Consider the following 16,555-nt stretch of genomic DNA (forward strand, 5'->3'; position numbering starts at 1 on the left):
TTCTTTTTAAAAAAATTTGTTCCTCTTCTGAAATCAAATGCAACTATACTGGATTTTCTAGGTAACTTTCCATTTATGTGTACATGTATCTGAGCTCAATTCATGGTTAAGGGTAACCTTGGCTGACTCTGATTAGTTGTTCTAAGGAATTTTCTTTTACTTGTTGCTATTTTGAGGGTCCTTGAAGTAGCCCGTTATTGTTGCAATGATCTTCTTTCTCCCATCTTAAGATCAATTCATAGAACAACAAGAAACCGAACAGTTGTCTGCACCCACAGACCTGACCTCTGACTGGCTTTAGCCAAGCTGCATTGTGCCTCGCTTCAAGGAGCCATGCCCAAGATCCAAATCAGCAAATGTGAAAATGCTGTGGTTCGGACAGGGCTCTGTGGAGTTGCTGGATTCTCTCGGTGGACGGCTCTCTTGAATTCACCTGTGAGGAGCTTGAAGGCTGCTCTGTCTGTGCACAGAACTGCAGCATCCTGCCCCCGCCCCCCGCAACACACTCCCCTCCCCGTAAAATGCAGCTTCTTAAGATACATTTTAATTATAAGTGACACTACCTGGCCTGCGTCCAAAGGGAGCCTGTGAGTTCCTCTCTGGCTGTCCACGCCTGGTAGGATGCCTTCCTCTCGCCCATTGCATCTCCTCCTCTCCCCTCCTTCCCTGTGACTTTGGCTTCCGCCAGATGTCACACTGCCACCCCAACCTCCCATTGCTGATTTTGTTGTGTGTGTTGGTGTAGTTGTCACCGCTGTTCCCTTAAGCTGTAAATTCTGAAGGATTTCACGCTCTTCCTAATCACTGCAGTTATTTTACATCAGTGGAAGAGGCAAAAGATGCCTTCCCCCAGTTGGTAGTGTAACACCAAGAGGGTATTGTTTGAAAAATAAACAAACTGTTTGTCTGCCTCATCCTTTAAGCAACCATTCTTTGAGTGAAAACTTCTGAAATGTACTTGAGAAAGCTGTCAATATTTAGTCATCACAATCTAAAAATCTACACAATTCTTGGAACTTGTTGCAGGCCCATTGCTGTGCAGTGCTAGCTCTAGTTGGTGCTTAGAGCCCTAGCCCTGCTCAGCACTGAAGCTCGTTGGTGTTCTCTCAGTCTAACCTACCTCACAGCATTGTTGTAAGGGGGGAATAGTCATGCTCAAGGCAATATCTGCAGGTGGATAAGCTGACCGTCCCCAGCAGATCACAAGCAAGCCAGACCAAAGCAGTGAATCATGCCCAAATCCAGCAGAGTAGCCTTTCTCTATGCCAGGTATTTGGTTTACTCTTTGCCCACTTCCTCCTTCGTGGCTTTTGGAAGTCTTCGATCTAACCACCGTTTGTCATAACATGGGGACTGGAGCACCTCTAATTGGGGTTTGTTACTTTGTTACCTGTCACAAACTGAAATTCTGAAACAGGATGTACAGAAGGGAGTGTGTGAGCCCAGGAGAAACTAGGGTTGTTTTCGCTCCATACAAAACAGGGTTTGTTTGTGACCATCTGAATGCAGCTTAGCATTTCTCAAAAGAGGCCTAATGTTAACATGCACACTGGTGTAGAACACTGTGCTTCATTTTCTGGAGCTGTTTCAGCCTGCATCTCTTTGTCCCTGTTCTAGTAACCAAAGTGGTGAAATGCTCAGCACAGGATCTTTGAGGTGCCCAGTAAGTTAAGTGATACTGTTATGGCATATAGAAGCTCGGCCCTGGTTTTTGTGGCACGCCTGTGTTTCCTTTAATGTGTTGTTCCATCCTTACAAAAGCACACTCCTTGAAAGCAGCTGAGAATAGAGAGAATGACACAAGAAGAGGGCTTGAAATGCCTTCTGCGGTCTGCTGTGCCAAGTTGTTACACAGCTGTCCGGGTCTAATTAGCTTGCGCATCATTTATGTATGTATGCTTTGACATCTGACACACACACACAGGCAAAAGTTGGTGTTTCTGAGCCCCATTTGTGGCACGGAATCTGACTCTCCAATTACAGCACAGCTTTGATTTGCCAGTTTCTATATGTGCAAGATGCTTAGGCGTAAATAAGGGGGTGTTACATGAGCTAATTAAATCAATTGAGCTGGGGAGCAACTTGCAATTTCAGAAGCTCCTCTGACATTCTTCCATGTATTTTAAAAAAATTCCCTCTGGAAGTTTACTGTTAAAGAACACTTCAGGATGGAGGAGGCCTGTTCTGTGGGGACTGGAATTAAATGATCCTGGGCCATACTGACAGTGAATTCTGATAATTCTCTAGTTTTTAACTCATATGGGTTAAGTGTGAATTATCCTACTATATAAAAGGCAAGCCATATTGGCAACGACTCACCTTTTATCCCCATGCAGGCGCACTCACACACCTCTCCACGGGGATAAAAGGTGAGTCCTGGGCAATACAACTTGCCTCGGAGGCCCTGAGGAGGCTACTGTGGACAGCTGGGGCAGAGCTTTGGGAGGGCTGCGCCACCTCCGCCCACTCCTGTCCCCAGCTACCTGGTCAGTGTGGGAAAAGGTGGAGAAACGTGCCTCCCAGTGCACACTCCAGGTGGTGCAGTGCATTCCCACATGCCACAGTAGACAAATTTTGCCCCCAAATAGGCTGATTAGGCCTGCTGCCAAATGCAGGAGTACTCCAGGGCCCCTTGTGCTGCCCCAAGAGCACTCCCAGGCTGAGCAGCAGCACGATTCAGGGCCAAATTGGGCCTCTGTGGAGAGCAGGAGTGCTCCAGGGCCCCTTGCACCACCCCAGCAGCACTCACAGACTCCAAAGCAGCACAATTCATCCTGAAACGGGTCCAATTTGGCCCAAATTGGGCCCAATTCAGCCCTCTGCAAAGCACAGAAGTGCTCCAGGGCCCATTGTGCCACTCCAGCAGCACTCTCAGGTTCCGCAGTGGCCCAATTAAGGGCAAATTGGGTCACTGCAGAGCACAGGAGTACTCCAGGGCCCCTTGTGCCTCCCCTGCAGCACTCCCAGGTTGTGCAATGGCCCAGTTCGGCCCAAATCAGGTCTGCTGTGGAGCACAGGAGCACTCCAGTGTCGGTTGCAGCACCCCGGCAGTGCTCCCGATTCTGGTCCGATTTGGCCCGCTGTGGAGTACAAGAGCGCTCCCCGGGGCGTCACATGGCCTGCATAGCACAGGAGTACATGTAATTTTTGTGTGAGCGAGAATGATCCAAAGGTGAGTGACAGGTCTTCCGCCTGGAGGGTAAGGGGACCTGGCAACCCTACCCCTGCGTCAGGCCTCTCAGGGGCCGTGGAGGTGGCAGGAGGCTTGGCATGGCAGCGCGGCCCTCTCAAGGTCCCTCAGCTGGGGGCCTGCCAAATCAGTTTTCTAGAGCCCATTGTATTTTTCCACACAACGGGCTCTGTTGCTAGTTACTAATCATAAATAAATATATTATTAATCATTGTCTACTAAGCACTTCGGGCTTGGAATCAGCATTTCTTCTTTCTCTCAGATGTAGGTTCTGCTGCTTGTAGTTGTGGGGTGCCAGTGTTTGGAAGCTGCGGGGAATGGATGTGTGCGCGGTTTGTGGGTGGAGGTTGTTTTTACCTTTGGGGTAGGTATGTTGTCAGAAACAAACTGTGGAAAAACAGCTGAACATATCCATTGTGTGGCAAGTAGCCGTGTGTGAATCCAGCTCTAAAATTTGGGGAGATTAACCCTTTCCTCGCCACCTGTTTCCCTGTCAAAATTGCCTTCCCAGTTGCTTCTCTTCCAAGGGATAAATGAACACGTATTTCTAAGAATTGTAAAGGCTTCCCTGGGATCTGGATGGAATTGTAGAACCTCTAGAAGCTTGTCGCCATTCCTTTTCTATTGTCAACAAGGGACGAGAGGGAGAGAAACAGTTGGGGCTGTGTCTTCGCCTGTGGTCATTTCCAGTTTTCTCTGCCTGTCTCTCTTCTGGGGGAGTTTCAGAATTCTCAAGGCAGCTTATGCAAGGCTCCTTCTCACTTGATGGATGTCGTGTGTGCCCCAGAGAGAAGAAACCTCATGAATTAAAATCCCACTTCAGGTGTGTATGGTGGTAGGGGGTGATCCCTTCTATGCAAATTCAGCAATCTACCTACCCAAAACCACTTGGCTTGATTTTGTTTCCATACATGCATGTGGACACCTGCACTTCCCAGTGAATTTGTGGGATGCAAAATCACTTCTGTAACCTAGCTGTACAAAAAACCTTGGCAAATGGCAGGTCTGCAGAGTTGGGTGCCTAACAATACCCTTGGGCAGGAGGAGCTGATCCATGTGGTTGGCAGAGGTGTAGAAATGGGCTTGCCTCTCCCATAGGTCATTGTACACACTTCCCATTTCAGAACAGCCTCAAGACTTGGGATGTGGGGAGGATGCTAGGTCGTGTCTGAATCTACTAAAGAAACTGTAAAGAGCTTCTAGACAGCTTGAGGAGGCAGGATTTTCCTGGCAGTTGGAAGAGTCACCCGTTCTACATAAGCCTGTTGGAAAGCAGTAATGCTAACCAAATATAATCTATACAGAATAAGTTTAGCTTTAATATACTTTCTGGTAAGCTGATTTGCACATTTTAAGCTGATGAGCAACTCATAAATTTATAAAAAATAAAAGATGTGCTGCAGCGTACCCCCTGGAGTGCAATATACTAAGACTTCAGTGCACTTTTGGTATCCTAGCTTGGGAGGGGCAGTTCAAATTCCTTTGCTTTCAATTTGGAAAAGTTGTTTTTGTTTCTTCTGCTTATGTTTCATTATTACATCTATATATTTTTCTTTCCATTTCACTGGAAGCTTATACAGTGAAGCTGTAACCTACCCCCCCCCTTCAGTTGACTTTACATTTTTTCAAGGGCTCTATCCTTTGCCCAAAGGATATTTCCTGCTTAATTTCAGCTAGATAGGGTAAGAGCAATTAACATCGCTTGCAAAGCAGACACAAGGAGATATTTTGGCACTCCAGAAAAGACTGGCTGGGTTGCAAGGGGACACAGAGAAGGACTTGGCATTAACACCCCAAGAAAGGCAGATGTGGTGACTCTTCCACAATCCCTGCTTTGGTCATAGGCACAAGTCTCCACCTTTTGCTCGCTCTCTGCTGACAGTGAGCACAAGTGCTTGATTGGAAATTGCTTAAACTGTGTGTGCTCACTACACACAGCTTGCCAATATGTGTACACATAATTGCTGCAATGCCCAAGGTAGTGATACTAACTCACTTACAGTCAGAGTACAAAATTGACAGGCCCACTTGCACTGAAACTTAAGAGAACAAGAGAAAACCTCACTCTAATTAAACAGCAACATTCATGCTAGCAAAAATAGCAAACCCGTCATTTCTCTCACATACAGGTTAGTCCTGCTGTAGCTATGCAGTTTGCAAAGCTTCAGGACTTACAAATGCACCATCTCAGTGACAGTAGTGAGAAGGTGCTGGTTATATAGAACCAAGAAAAAACCCTCCCCCAAGGAAAAAAAGTCTCTTATGTTGCAAGATCAGTTTCACACTGCTGGTGGGAAGGGTTCCCTGTCAGTTTCATTATCACCTGCCTGCCTCTCCTTCCCTCTGAATCTGGGCAGGCATTCGAGTAACTACTGTTAATGAGTATTGTTTTCATTATTATAACAGCACAGTAAAAAAGGACTCTAGTTTCATTTTATTAGTAAATAAATGGATGTGCATCCCTGTTGGCTGCCAGCATTCTAATTTGATTAATTCCGTATATAAGTCTGAGCTTGCGCTCATCATTTAGGTTACAAAGTGGGCAAAAGTACTTAGAGTTGCTAATATTTGTGTACAGTAAGTTTTACCGGTGGTTTGTATATTAAGTAAGTTTAGGCGTATACAGAATAATAGATGAATTGCTTTCAAAAGCAACAGTTGTGTGATTCCTTTTTATTAGGATCAGCCAGAATATCACAAAACAGCCAGGCTTAAGCTTGTGAGTTTAAGGGCTCTTTTAGAGGTGCATTTTCTTTCGGAGCCTGACAGACAAAAGCGTTCACGTCCACAAACTGAACATCTGGGCTGTGTTATAACGGCATTGAAAAAACAAGTTCATCAGATGAAACTGATTTGCATGCTGTTATGCTGCACAGTTCTGCAGCTCTTAATATTTTGAAGAGTTTACTCAGCTTGTTAGTCTTGAGGAGTGCAAGGTCATGGTAATGACGTGCTTCTCTTTAGTTACTGGGAATCTTAACTGAGGCACCCCACTCCCTTTGCTTTTAGGATCGCCAACCTCCAAGTGGGCTCTGGAGTTCTCCCAAGAATTTATATCTCATTTCCAGATTACAAAGATCTGTTCTCCAGGAGAAAAGGGCAGCATTGGATGGTGGGCTCTATAGTATCTCAGCCCCACTGAGCTTCTGCCCACCCAAGTCATGGTTACCAGTCTTCAGGAATTTCCCAAGCTGGAATTCGCAACATTTCTGAATTTTTAACAAACATTATCCCCATATTTTTCCATAAGGACTAGGAGCTTGATTTAAAGAAAGGGTTGAGATTGTCTGTGGACTAAATTCTGCCATCTGTATTGCAATCTGGTTTCCCTCCCCCCCCTGCCACACCCACACACACTGGCATGCGGACTTACTGTATCTCTTTTTAGACAAAATTGTGTTCCCAGCAGTTTCTAAGTTCCTTTGCATAGATGATACTTGGGGGTCCGGGATATAGTGGAGAAGGTTGCTTCAAGTTTTGTTTTTCACTTGTATTTTGTGTGTTGATGCTCTAGCTTGCTTGGCTAATTTATTCCTCCTTGTGCATTTTTTTAATTAAAGGCAGGTGCTGAGACTTCATAAACACGCAATTAGCATTCTGATGACTGCAGAAAGATGAGTAACAGCAGATACACAGCCTTGGTTTAAATGTCTTTAAGGAAAAAATATATATAAATATGTGCCATGTAATATAGAAGTTAGGCGCTAAGCAGCTACAGTTTGGGTTCTGATTTTGGCTAACTGCCCAAAACAAGAACCTATGGGCTGTTCTGTGAGCTACTTTGGTGTGTCCATACTGGTGCTCTGATTTGGGTTCTTCTTTCCCCTTCTTTCTGTTTTGCAGACCCCTTACCACGTCAACCTCCTCTTGGCAGGCTATGATGAGCAGGACGGGCCTGCCCTCTACTACATGGATTACCTCGCCTCTTTGGCTAAAGCTCCCTTTGCAGCCCACGGCTATGGAGCCTTCCTGACGCTCAGCATTCTTGACCGCTACTACAAACCAAGTAAGCACCAAGGTAGCGGGGCAGCCGCAAATTAGTTTCCCTTCTTAACGAAGCAGTGCAACTTTCTGGGCAGGGGGAGCTTAGTGTCTTTTGAATTGATAGAGGTGTGAAGATATTGATATAGAGAGCCAGCATGGTATAATGGTTAGAATGTTAGACTAGGATCTAAGAGATCTGCGTTTGAATCGCAGCCTTGAGCCAGTCACATGCTCGGAGTTTGACCTACCTCACAGGATTGTTATGAGAATAGCATGAAGGAGATGAGAATGATGTGAGCTGCTTTGCCCCCCCCCCCCCGTGGGGCGAAAGGTGGGGTAGAAATGAGGTAAATATGTATAATCTGAGTGGGAGGGCCAAGCAGGCTTTTGACAGAAGGGGAGAGGGCTATTTCTAGAGATGAGTTTTAACGTACTGAGTCACTTTGTATGGGTCCATTGTACTAGAAGAAGCAAACTTTGTGGTACGGGAGTCAGATTTTCTTGATGCAGAATTCTTTGTTACACACTGTGTGTGATCCTTGAATACTGAACAAGGCAGCCATTACAAGCGGCAGGGCTGGGCCTAGCCATTGAGCCAACCATGGCAACCACTAGGAGGTGCCAGAGGGCCTTGGGGACAGCTGCTGCCTGTGCTTAGGGACTGCATGTAAGCAAAGGGTGTGTGTGGGGGGTCTGTTTTACATTTATAACAGTGCTGAAGAATCTAGGGTACTATTCAGTTGAGGTTAATGTAGAGCATTGTAGTATAAGTTACTGAAATTAAGATGGTTGGCGATCATTTATTATGTAACTGTTATACTGGTCAACATATATTAAGATGAAAGACTTTTAAAAAATATTTTCTTGTTACAGCAAGAAGCTTTAGACTAAACTGGCAAGGGTTCTCCAATCTTGTTGAGCCAGTAGGGTACTTCCAGCATTTTGAGAACAGGGAATTGGCTCCACCACAAAATGGCTGCCATGGGGTATTGGGGCCAACCGCAAAATGTTGGGAAGCTGCGAGGCAAGGGCCCTCCTCCTGTGAAGCCTGGTGTTTCTCTGTTCTGTCCCTCAGTGAGTGGGAGGAAAGCCAGGATTGGCTCTTTGCTGTAGGGGTGAGATGCTTTGGGGAAGAAGCAAATGAGTTCCAGGAAACCTATTGGCATGTGCCATGTTAGCCTTACACATCATGTTGGATGTCACTGTGCTAAACAGTTCTTCCTAACAATTAAAAGCCCTTCCCGGTCTCTTTGTCTCCAAGTCCTTTGCCAACACTTACAAGCTTCACAAGACTCAGAAAGTGACTTGGGAAAGAGAAATCGAATAGGGTCACATTTTTATTTCTGCCCAGATCCCAGCTTCTGGTTTGAGACAAGCTTGCAGGTGGCATGAAATACACGCAGGTATTGAGAGTTGTGCTCCGCCCCCGCCCCCCTAGTGATTTACACTCTGCCAATAACATTTCACCTGTCTTAGGTGGGCATGCATTTGCTCCCCAAAAATAATGTTAAATATTATCCAGACATTCACTGAATATTTTTGATAGGCCTATTTAGCACTCTGTGATCTCTGTATTGGACATTGGTTGATGGTTAACATGTTGTGGTATTAAGCATCTTTGGTTGGCCTGCAATGATACTTACCATATAACTTATTTGATTACTTTTATCTATTTAAAACTCTTGTATGCTGCTGCCTTTCCATCCAGCGTAGGGTCCTCCAAGATAGCTTGAGGAGTCGCATCTTTTGGCTGTGAAATCTCATAAAACTTGAGATGCCCGCCGTTCTTAAAACCTCTTAATTCTAAATCTCCCATTTTTCTTACAATTTTTTATATCTAAGCATAAATCTAAATTTTAAGTTGCGCATCCAGAATTGAGCTAGCAAAATTGGCCCTTCTGGCAAGTCATAACTGTCTGTAAATATTTGCTTCAGAAATAGGTTGAAGCAACAGCTCCCCAGAGAAGCCGACTCTGTGTTAGTCCTGCCCTACTTAGGCATCTCTTCACTTCTGTTCTTCTGCAAGATGGTCTTTGCTGACTTGCGAGACGTTCTCCCCACCCCCACACTGATCTGAGAGAGCAAAACTAAGCCCCCACCTCAGTGTTTTGTCGCAGTCTGCTATCCCCAGCATGTAGCCCTTGCATCTAAAGCGAGAATGGCTGGGGCACTTCTCACACGTGCCGTTTCCATTGTTAAAAACTATCCACTCAGCGGGGAATGCAGCACTGTAAACCCAGCCCTTTTGAGCAATATGTAGCAAGCTGGGGACAGATGGATCTGATTTAAAGCCCTAATAAGCTCAAGAAGGCTGAGGTGGCTGGGCTCTTCCAAAGCCCTGGCCCCTGGCTGTGGGAGGCAGGATTCCGTCGGGCTTCCCGTTAGGGTGGAACAAATTGATTTTTTTCAATGGCTCATTGGGCATGAGAGCTGGGGCACAGGTGATCCTTCAGACATGTGGAATGAGTTTTCTCAGAGCTGGGAAGGGATCCTGGTTTCCTTTTTTTTTTTTTTTTTTGCACAACTGAAAGCTGTTCAAACTTCACAAAAAGGGGGAGGAGTGAGTGTCTTGACTGCTAATTAAAGTGGTCTGTGGATGTCTGTCTCCCCCCCTCCCTTTCCAGGTATCACTCGTGCAGAGGCAATAGAGATTCTCAAGAAATGTCTCGAGGAGGTGAGTGACCTTCCTGGACCCGAAGGACTGATGTTTGGTTGCCTTTGTTAGGCTAGTCCCCCCCATCTCTGCTGCTCCCTCTTCCTCCCACCCCACCCTCTAAAAGATTCTTGCCTGAAGGAGAAATAAATACAAAGCAGCCAGATGTGAAATTGACTACTGGAGCATTTTCCCCTCCATCTTTTTTTCCTCTGGATTGTGATGTTTAAATTTGCTTTTATCTGTTTTGGCCCTCCCCACTTAAAGTTACAAACATAACTTCTCTCTCGCTGCTTCTCTTCCTGGCCAGTGGCGTTCTCTTTGATCATATGTAGGATACCTAAGGCAGATGGTGAAATCCTTACATAAACATGGGTGAAGATTACGTCCATGTGCAGCTAATGGCAGACGTTCATGTGAAAGATGATGGGGCCAGGCGTTGGCTCACAGCCTGCTGGGTTCCTTTGGAGCTTCTGTTTGTCAGAACTGTCAAACAAGGGGTGAGGCGTTCATGCAGCCATTTGTCTAGTTGCAAAAGGGTTCACTGTGATTTCGTGTGCCCTGTTTGCCAGACCACAGGACAAGCAGCACCCTTGGCTCCTGCTGCTGTTGGGTCTGAATTGTGCCCTCCCTGTGACCATCACCATAACGTGGCTCCAATGTTAGCTCCATACATCTTTAAGACAACTACCTAACAATCAGATGATAAACGGGGCCTGAGATCTTGCAGAAGGGGCCTCCAACACTTTAGAATATCAGAAGGTGGGGGTGATCAATAACGACATCTTCCACTAGATCACGATGTGTTGTGTTCCTTTCTGCCTTTGATACTGGCCACTTCTTGAGACCATCATAGGTTGAATTAATCGCTTAGGGTTGGTTCCGAACAATTTCTGCTAACAAGGCTTCTGCTACAACCCACTAATATCCCTGAAATCCATAGGAGCAGCATGGAGATGGGCACAAATTAGAGTTCTGGGGAAGGGAGTTTGTGAAAATCCCCCCTCTCTTCTGTTGATGGCCACTCTCCTCTGCCACAAACTCAAGCTGCCTCATACTGAATCAGCCCCTTGGTCCATCAAAGCCAGCATTGTCTCCTCTGACCTGCAGTGGCTTTCTGGGGTCTCAGGCAAGTGTCTTTCACTTCACCTCCTACCTGGTCCTTTCCAGTGGCAATGCTGGGGATTGAAATGGAGCCTTCTGCCTGCCAGGCAGGTGCTCTGCCCTGACCCGCAGCCCCTCCCTAGATGAGTGGCTCTTAGCACGCACACATGAGCATGTGCACATGCACACAACCCAATCTGTGCTATGAGGAAGAGAATGCTGACCTTACAACTAGAAAGAAGAAGGAATGCTCTTTCAGCTCCACACTCTGAAGCCTAGATGGCAAGCATGAGTCAATCCAAGCCAAAAGATGTGTGTATAATGAATCCCCTTCCCCCAATATCTTAGCTTAATGTTCTTTACCCTGCTGGAGAAATGTTTTTTTCTTTCTCAGATTGTTCTGGGTTGGCATCCTGAATCAGTAGTCTCAACTGACATGGAAGCATGGTATATGTCTGCCCTGTGCTCCTTTCCTCTCAGTCAATTGGGGTCACCACATGGATGCGTTCACTATTTGCACCTGCTGGCCTAAGTTAATGATGAATACCTGAAGCAGCCTTATGCTGAGTCAGAGAACTCCAATCTCTCAAGGTTGCTATTGTCTGCTCAGGTTGACAGCAGCTCTTCAGGGTCTCAGGCAGAGGTCTTTCCCATCACCCACTACTTGATCCTGCTCACTGGAGACACTAGGCATTGAACCTGGAACCTTCTACTTGCAAAGCAGTTGTCTGCCACTGAGCCATGGTACCTCCCCCTGTGATAGAACCCTCTCTTCTTTCGGAATTTATTGGCTTACTGCAAAATGAAATGGAGGGAAACCAACTTTTGAATTCATTTATGATCACAGATTATCCACTGAACACAAGTTGAAGTGGTGCAGGAGGGTTGTTACCCCAGAGCTGAGTAACTCTGTATTATTTCTTGTCTGAAAACCGCAATGGGTTACTCCCCTTCCCTCGCCCCCAGTATCTTTTGACTTCCCTTCTTTTAAAATACTCATTCAGTTTCCTTGCTGCCTTTCCAGTGTCTCTCCAGGCTGTTTGCAATATGAAGCTAACTCATCTTGTAATAAGATACCCCATTCTAAACATGGTAGAATGACCATAATAAACATAAAACACATTGCAAAGTAAACTAAAAATCAAATTTGTAAGAAATTACAAAGCACCTAATTTACTTTAGAGGCCAGTAGTGTTCCTAAATAGAAAACAAACCGCGAGATGGAGATGTGTCTACCAACTGGACATGCTCGAATGGAGAAATTCTCATTAAAATATAATCCAAGGATGAAGATCTCTAGATTTCCTCATTCTGTGATATCCTGACTGCATCCCCTCCATAAGAGTGAAGATAGCTCCCTGTTCTTCTCTGGCAAACACTTATTCTTTGATGTGGCAAGCACTTGATCCTACGTTTCTAAATACTCGTGTGGCTCTGTTGGGGAGCCCTATTGGGTCCAGACACATGCTTCCATGTTTGCCACAGGGAAGACTTGTGTGTGTATGCACAGTTCTTGAGGTACTAGGAACATCTAGTAGCAGAGGAGAGTGCTGGTTCTTGGCCCTTGCCCTGAGGAACAAATGCCAGAGGCAACAGACTTAGAGTCTGCTTCCCCCAAACCCAGTGCTTTGTGACCACAAGAGTCCCAGTAAGGCTTACCATAGTTCTCTGAAAGGGGAAATAAAATTTCACAGTCAAAATTAAGCTCTACAAATTTAAATTGGGCAATAGGAGCTTACCTGTATATCTGGCAGCACACAGGAGAAATGGTGCTGAGAAGGGCCGGTCGAGTAGAGAAATGAAGCCGGATCCTTGGGCATCTTTCCAAAAGCACTGACCAAGTCTCATTTCTGTTCTGCAGCTCCAGAAGCGCTTCATTCTGAACTTGCCTTCTTTCAATGCCCGTTTTATCGATAAAGATGGCATCCATGACGTGGACAGCATACCGCTCCTGAAAGCAGCAGCCTGAACACCCCAACTGCCCTCTTCCTGCCTTGGTTTGGCTTTTTGTACTTTGTTTGAAATCCACCATGCACTTTGCAAATGCAAATAATAAAGGCCGACTCTTTTATTATTCTCTCCAAAACTGTCTGATCCTGCTGCGAGACAGCTCTTTAATGGACACATTTCCTTTCTTTTAAAAACTATTCCCTCCCTGTTCTCTAGCTTATGGAATTTACTGCTTCAAGACACAGTGACAGCTGCCAACCCAAGTGGCTTTAAAAAGGGATCAGACAAATTGACGGGGGATCGTCCTTGCACACCATCAGTATACTTCTGCACACAAATGGCAGGGAGCATACACCTTCAGGCTCTACTTGGAGCTTCTGAGGCCAGCAGAATATTGAACTTAGGTGGACTTCGGTATGGTCGGCCAAACACGGTATCCTTAACTGCACAGTGCCAGTTGCAAATAATCAGAGAAAGCTCTCTCTGTATCCCGTTTCATAAATGAAACAGAATGTTTAGACATTCCCCAGTGAGATAGTATATTAATGTGAGATTGTAAATAATGCTGCGATATTAGCATGTCTTCACAGTTTCCATCCATTTTCCATGGTGTAGTTGGTGCCCTTGCAGTTGTATAGAGCAGTGCCCCCTGCAGGCCTACCCAGGTATGAGCTGTTGGAAGGAATGTAAAATGCCCGAGTAAGTTTCTAGTCTGTCTTGGGAGCAAGTACAGGGATAGTCTTCAGCTCTCTTGAGGTAAATATGTAGGCTCACTACAGTCCTTGCAGTTGGATTGGTACATATTGCAGTAGAAGGTGCTACCTTTTACCTGAGAAGTGTACCAGTGGAATCTGACATGCAGTTTCCTCCTGTGCAATATTACATGAAAGGTGGGAGGACCAGCATGGCTGCCAGAAAAGGGTGAGGTCATGCCAGACACATGACCAAAGAACAGGTGGAGCTGGAGTTGCCAGGTCTCCCACTATAGCAGGAGATCTCCTGCCAGCAGCCCCCAACTTACACCACCTCTTGGTAGGCCCTGAGAGGGTGCAAAAGTCACCGTTGCATTGGCAGTAGGATGTCATGGCTGGGTTGAACACGGCAGCACTGTCAAACTGCTTTAGGATTCAGTGGAAACTTTGTGGGAGTCCTAGAAAGGCACAGTGTCTCTTCTGGGTTGGTCCTGGAAATGACGTCATGCTGTCAGTGCACTGGGGCAAACCCCCCTCCCTTCTGCTGAATGCCGACCACTGGCTTGGCAACTGTAGCTGTAGCCAAGTGGAACTGAATGTCATATAGGAGACTGTAGCAAGAAGATGAGAAGAAATCTGGTGGTGGTCTCCCTACCTTTTCAGACATGTCGGGCTCCCAGTGACATCTATGGGTGGGTAGCCTGCGCCATAAAAATAGGGTTTGTTGCTGCAACCCTGAGCAGTCTTGCTCCTGCCTGGGCCTCATTTATACCCTATATCTCCATATATCAGCTGCCAGAGAATTGCATATGTGGGATTGGATTCAGAAGTTTTAGTGGAGGGTATGGACAAAAGGGCCTATGGCCAGTACAACCAAGAGCCCCATCCAATCCCAGGAAAATTGAGTCCCAGGTTTAGATGGGAACATGCGGAAAGTTCCCAACACATGCACCCACATGTCATTGAATGTCTAATTTCTTTTGCTTTCTTATTTGCTGCTATAATGCGCGCCTTGTTCAAATTTTGTTGGTTCTAGAAGCCAGCTGAGAAATTTAGGAGCCAGACTCATATTTTGTCCTTCAGAGTTACGTATGACTATATTTTCTAAGCATGCTATGGTGAAATTTCTAGGCACCATGGCAACCTGGCACCTAGGATTTGTCAAGCCTCACTATAACGTTTCCTGATAGCAGCCCAAGAGGGCAGACCAGGAAGTGATTTTGACAGTTGGGGAGACATGGGTGTGCTATATTACACAGGTTGGATAAGGCCCTGATCCTCCGCATGTCCATCTTTGCCAAAGGAGCAAGACTTGTTTGCCCAAAGGACCAGAGTCCTAACTTCTATTTCCGTTTGACTCGGTGCTGCAGAGGAAGAAGCTTGCCCCTTGTTCTACTGGTGGAGCACATGCTTTGCCTATGTCTGGTGTGAAGGAATCTTCGTAGAGAAACTGGGAAAGCCCACTCTGCCTGAGCTCTTAGAGCTGCTGTCCCTCAGATTAGACCCATGTTTTTAGTGTGCTGCAGTAGACAATTATAAAATAAAATTTACCTGTTCTTGGAGGAGATCTAGGCTGCCTGCTGAAACTCAGGATTCCGATAGCACCTATAACACTAACGAAATTTCAGGTATCTGAAGAAGAAGTGAGCGGTGACTCACAAAAGCTCATACCCTACCACAAATTTTGTTAGTCTTATAGGTGCAGTTGGCCTCTTGCTCTTTTCTACTGCTATGGACAAACTAACATGGCTGCCCATCTTGCTGAAACGCAGAGTGATTGGCTGTTCTGGCCTAGCCTCTCTTCACCCTGTCTCTGCATAGAATATGATTGAAGTATACCCAGATGGAAATAGATTACCCAAGTTCAGAGGACGCCTCTGAGGCCTTTTGGAACACTGCATATGTTCATTACCCTGGGCCAGCAAATTAGAAAAACAAAGGCAGGCTGCACTGAAGGTGGGGTGCTTCTTACTCCCAAACCTCCTGTATAATTTTAATTCCAAAGAAGAGCTTCTGGTATCTGACATTTGTAAGACTTAGGCACATGAAATGCTTGCCAAGTCAGACGTATCAATTGAGTCAGTATCATGGGGCTCTCCTCTGCTAAATTTGGAGAGAGTCTTTGTTAAATGTCACAGCCGCACGTATCTTATGTAGGCATTCCTCTGTTAATAGACTAAATGAGACCAGCCCATTTAGTTCTCAAGTTTGTATTAACATCGCTCCTTCAGTAGACTTCTAAGTAACTTCACTTCTAGTTTTGACCACTTTGGCAGGTTTGCAGAAGCCACAGTAATGTGTGATACTCCAAGCCTAGTTGGTGTGTAGCAAAAGTGTCTTTATTTAGCCTGTTTTAAAAATTAGACTTCAGAATTTGTGCCTGAAATAATCACTAGCAAAATGTTTTGCGTCCCCCTCCCCCAGTTACCTCTTCTCCCAAGGCAGGCAATGGCTTTATGTCTATTAATGATTCTACCCCACGCAGGGGTTAGAATGGAGCATATGTTCTGCCTCAAGGCAGGAGCCCAAAAGCCGAATCTCCCATTGACTGTGGCAGTATGAGAGGTTGTGTGAGGAGCCCGCAGAGCAGCAACCTCTCGAAATCAATGGACAAGTGGCCCAGCATTAATCCGCAGGACAAAAGAAGTTAGCTGAGGCTAACAAAACAGATCCATCAATAAGCACTTTGTTCTTGGAGTATAAAGATTTTTTTGATAATTTTTCCTTTTACAGTTTTGAATTGAATCGTTTGTATCCTGATTAGTTAACATTTGTTTTAAACATGTGGCTTTAGAGGGTTAAACCAATGAGTACTGGAAAAAAGCCTTTAAGAAAGAAGTGGTAGTAATTAGTTCCTAGTGAGTAAGGCTGAGAAATCAGATTAATCTCTGCTATAAATTTGCTAAGTGGTTGAAAATAAGTCACTCCCCACCCCAGTCTGCGTAGAAGAGAAGTAATGCCTCTTTACCTACCTTACAAAAT

The 16,555-nt window shown here is 45.6% G+C and overlaps 1 protein-coding gene across 1 annotated transcript in view; it reads left to right on the forward strand.

Annotated features, from left to right (window-relative positions):
• The window catches only part of PSMB2 (proteasome 20S subunit beta 2), a 33,153-nt gene extending 20,151 nt beyond the window's left edge, over window positions 1-13,002 (forward strand). The window contains exons 4-6 of the mRNA XM_054998696.1: window positions 7,034-7,196; window positions 9,799-9,848; window positions 12,793-13,002. Coding sequence (XP_054854671.1) covers window positions 7,034-7,196; window positions 9,799-9,848; window positions 12,793-12,900 — 321 coding nt within the window. The 3' untranslated portion in view covers window positions 12,901-13,002. The remainder of the gene's footprint in view (window positions 1-7,033; window positions 7,197-9,798; window positions 9,849-12,792) is intronic.
• The last annotated feature ends 3,553 nt before the right edge of the window (window positions 13,003-16,555 follow it).

This window comes from Eublepharis macularius, chromosome 15, assembly GCF_028583425.1.
Source record: "Eublepharis macularius isolate TG4126 chromosome 15, MPM_Emac_v1.0, whole genome shotgun sequence".
Lineage (NCBI taxonomy): Eukaryota > Metazoa > Chordata > Lepidosauria > Squamata > Eublepharidae > Eublepharis > Eublepharis macularius.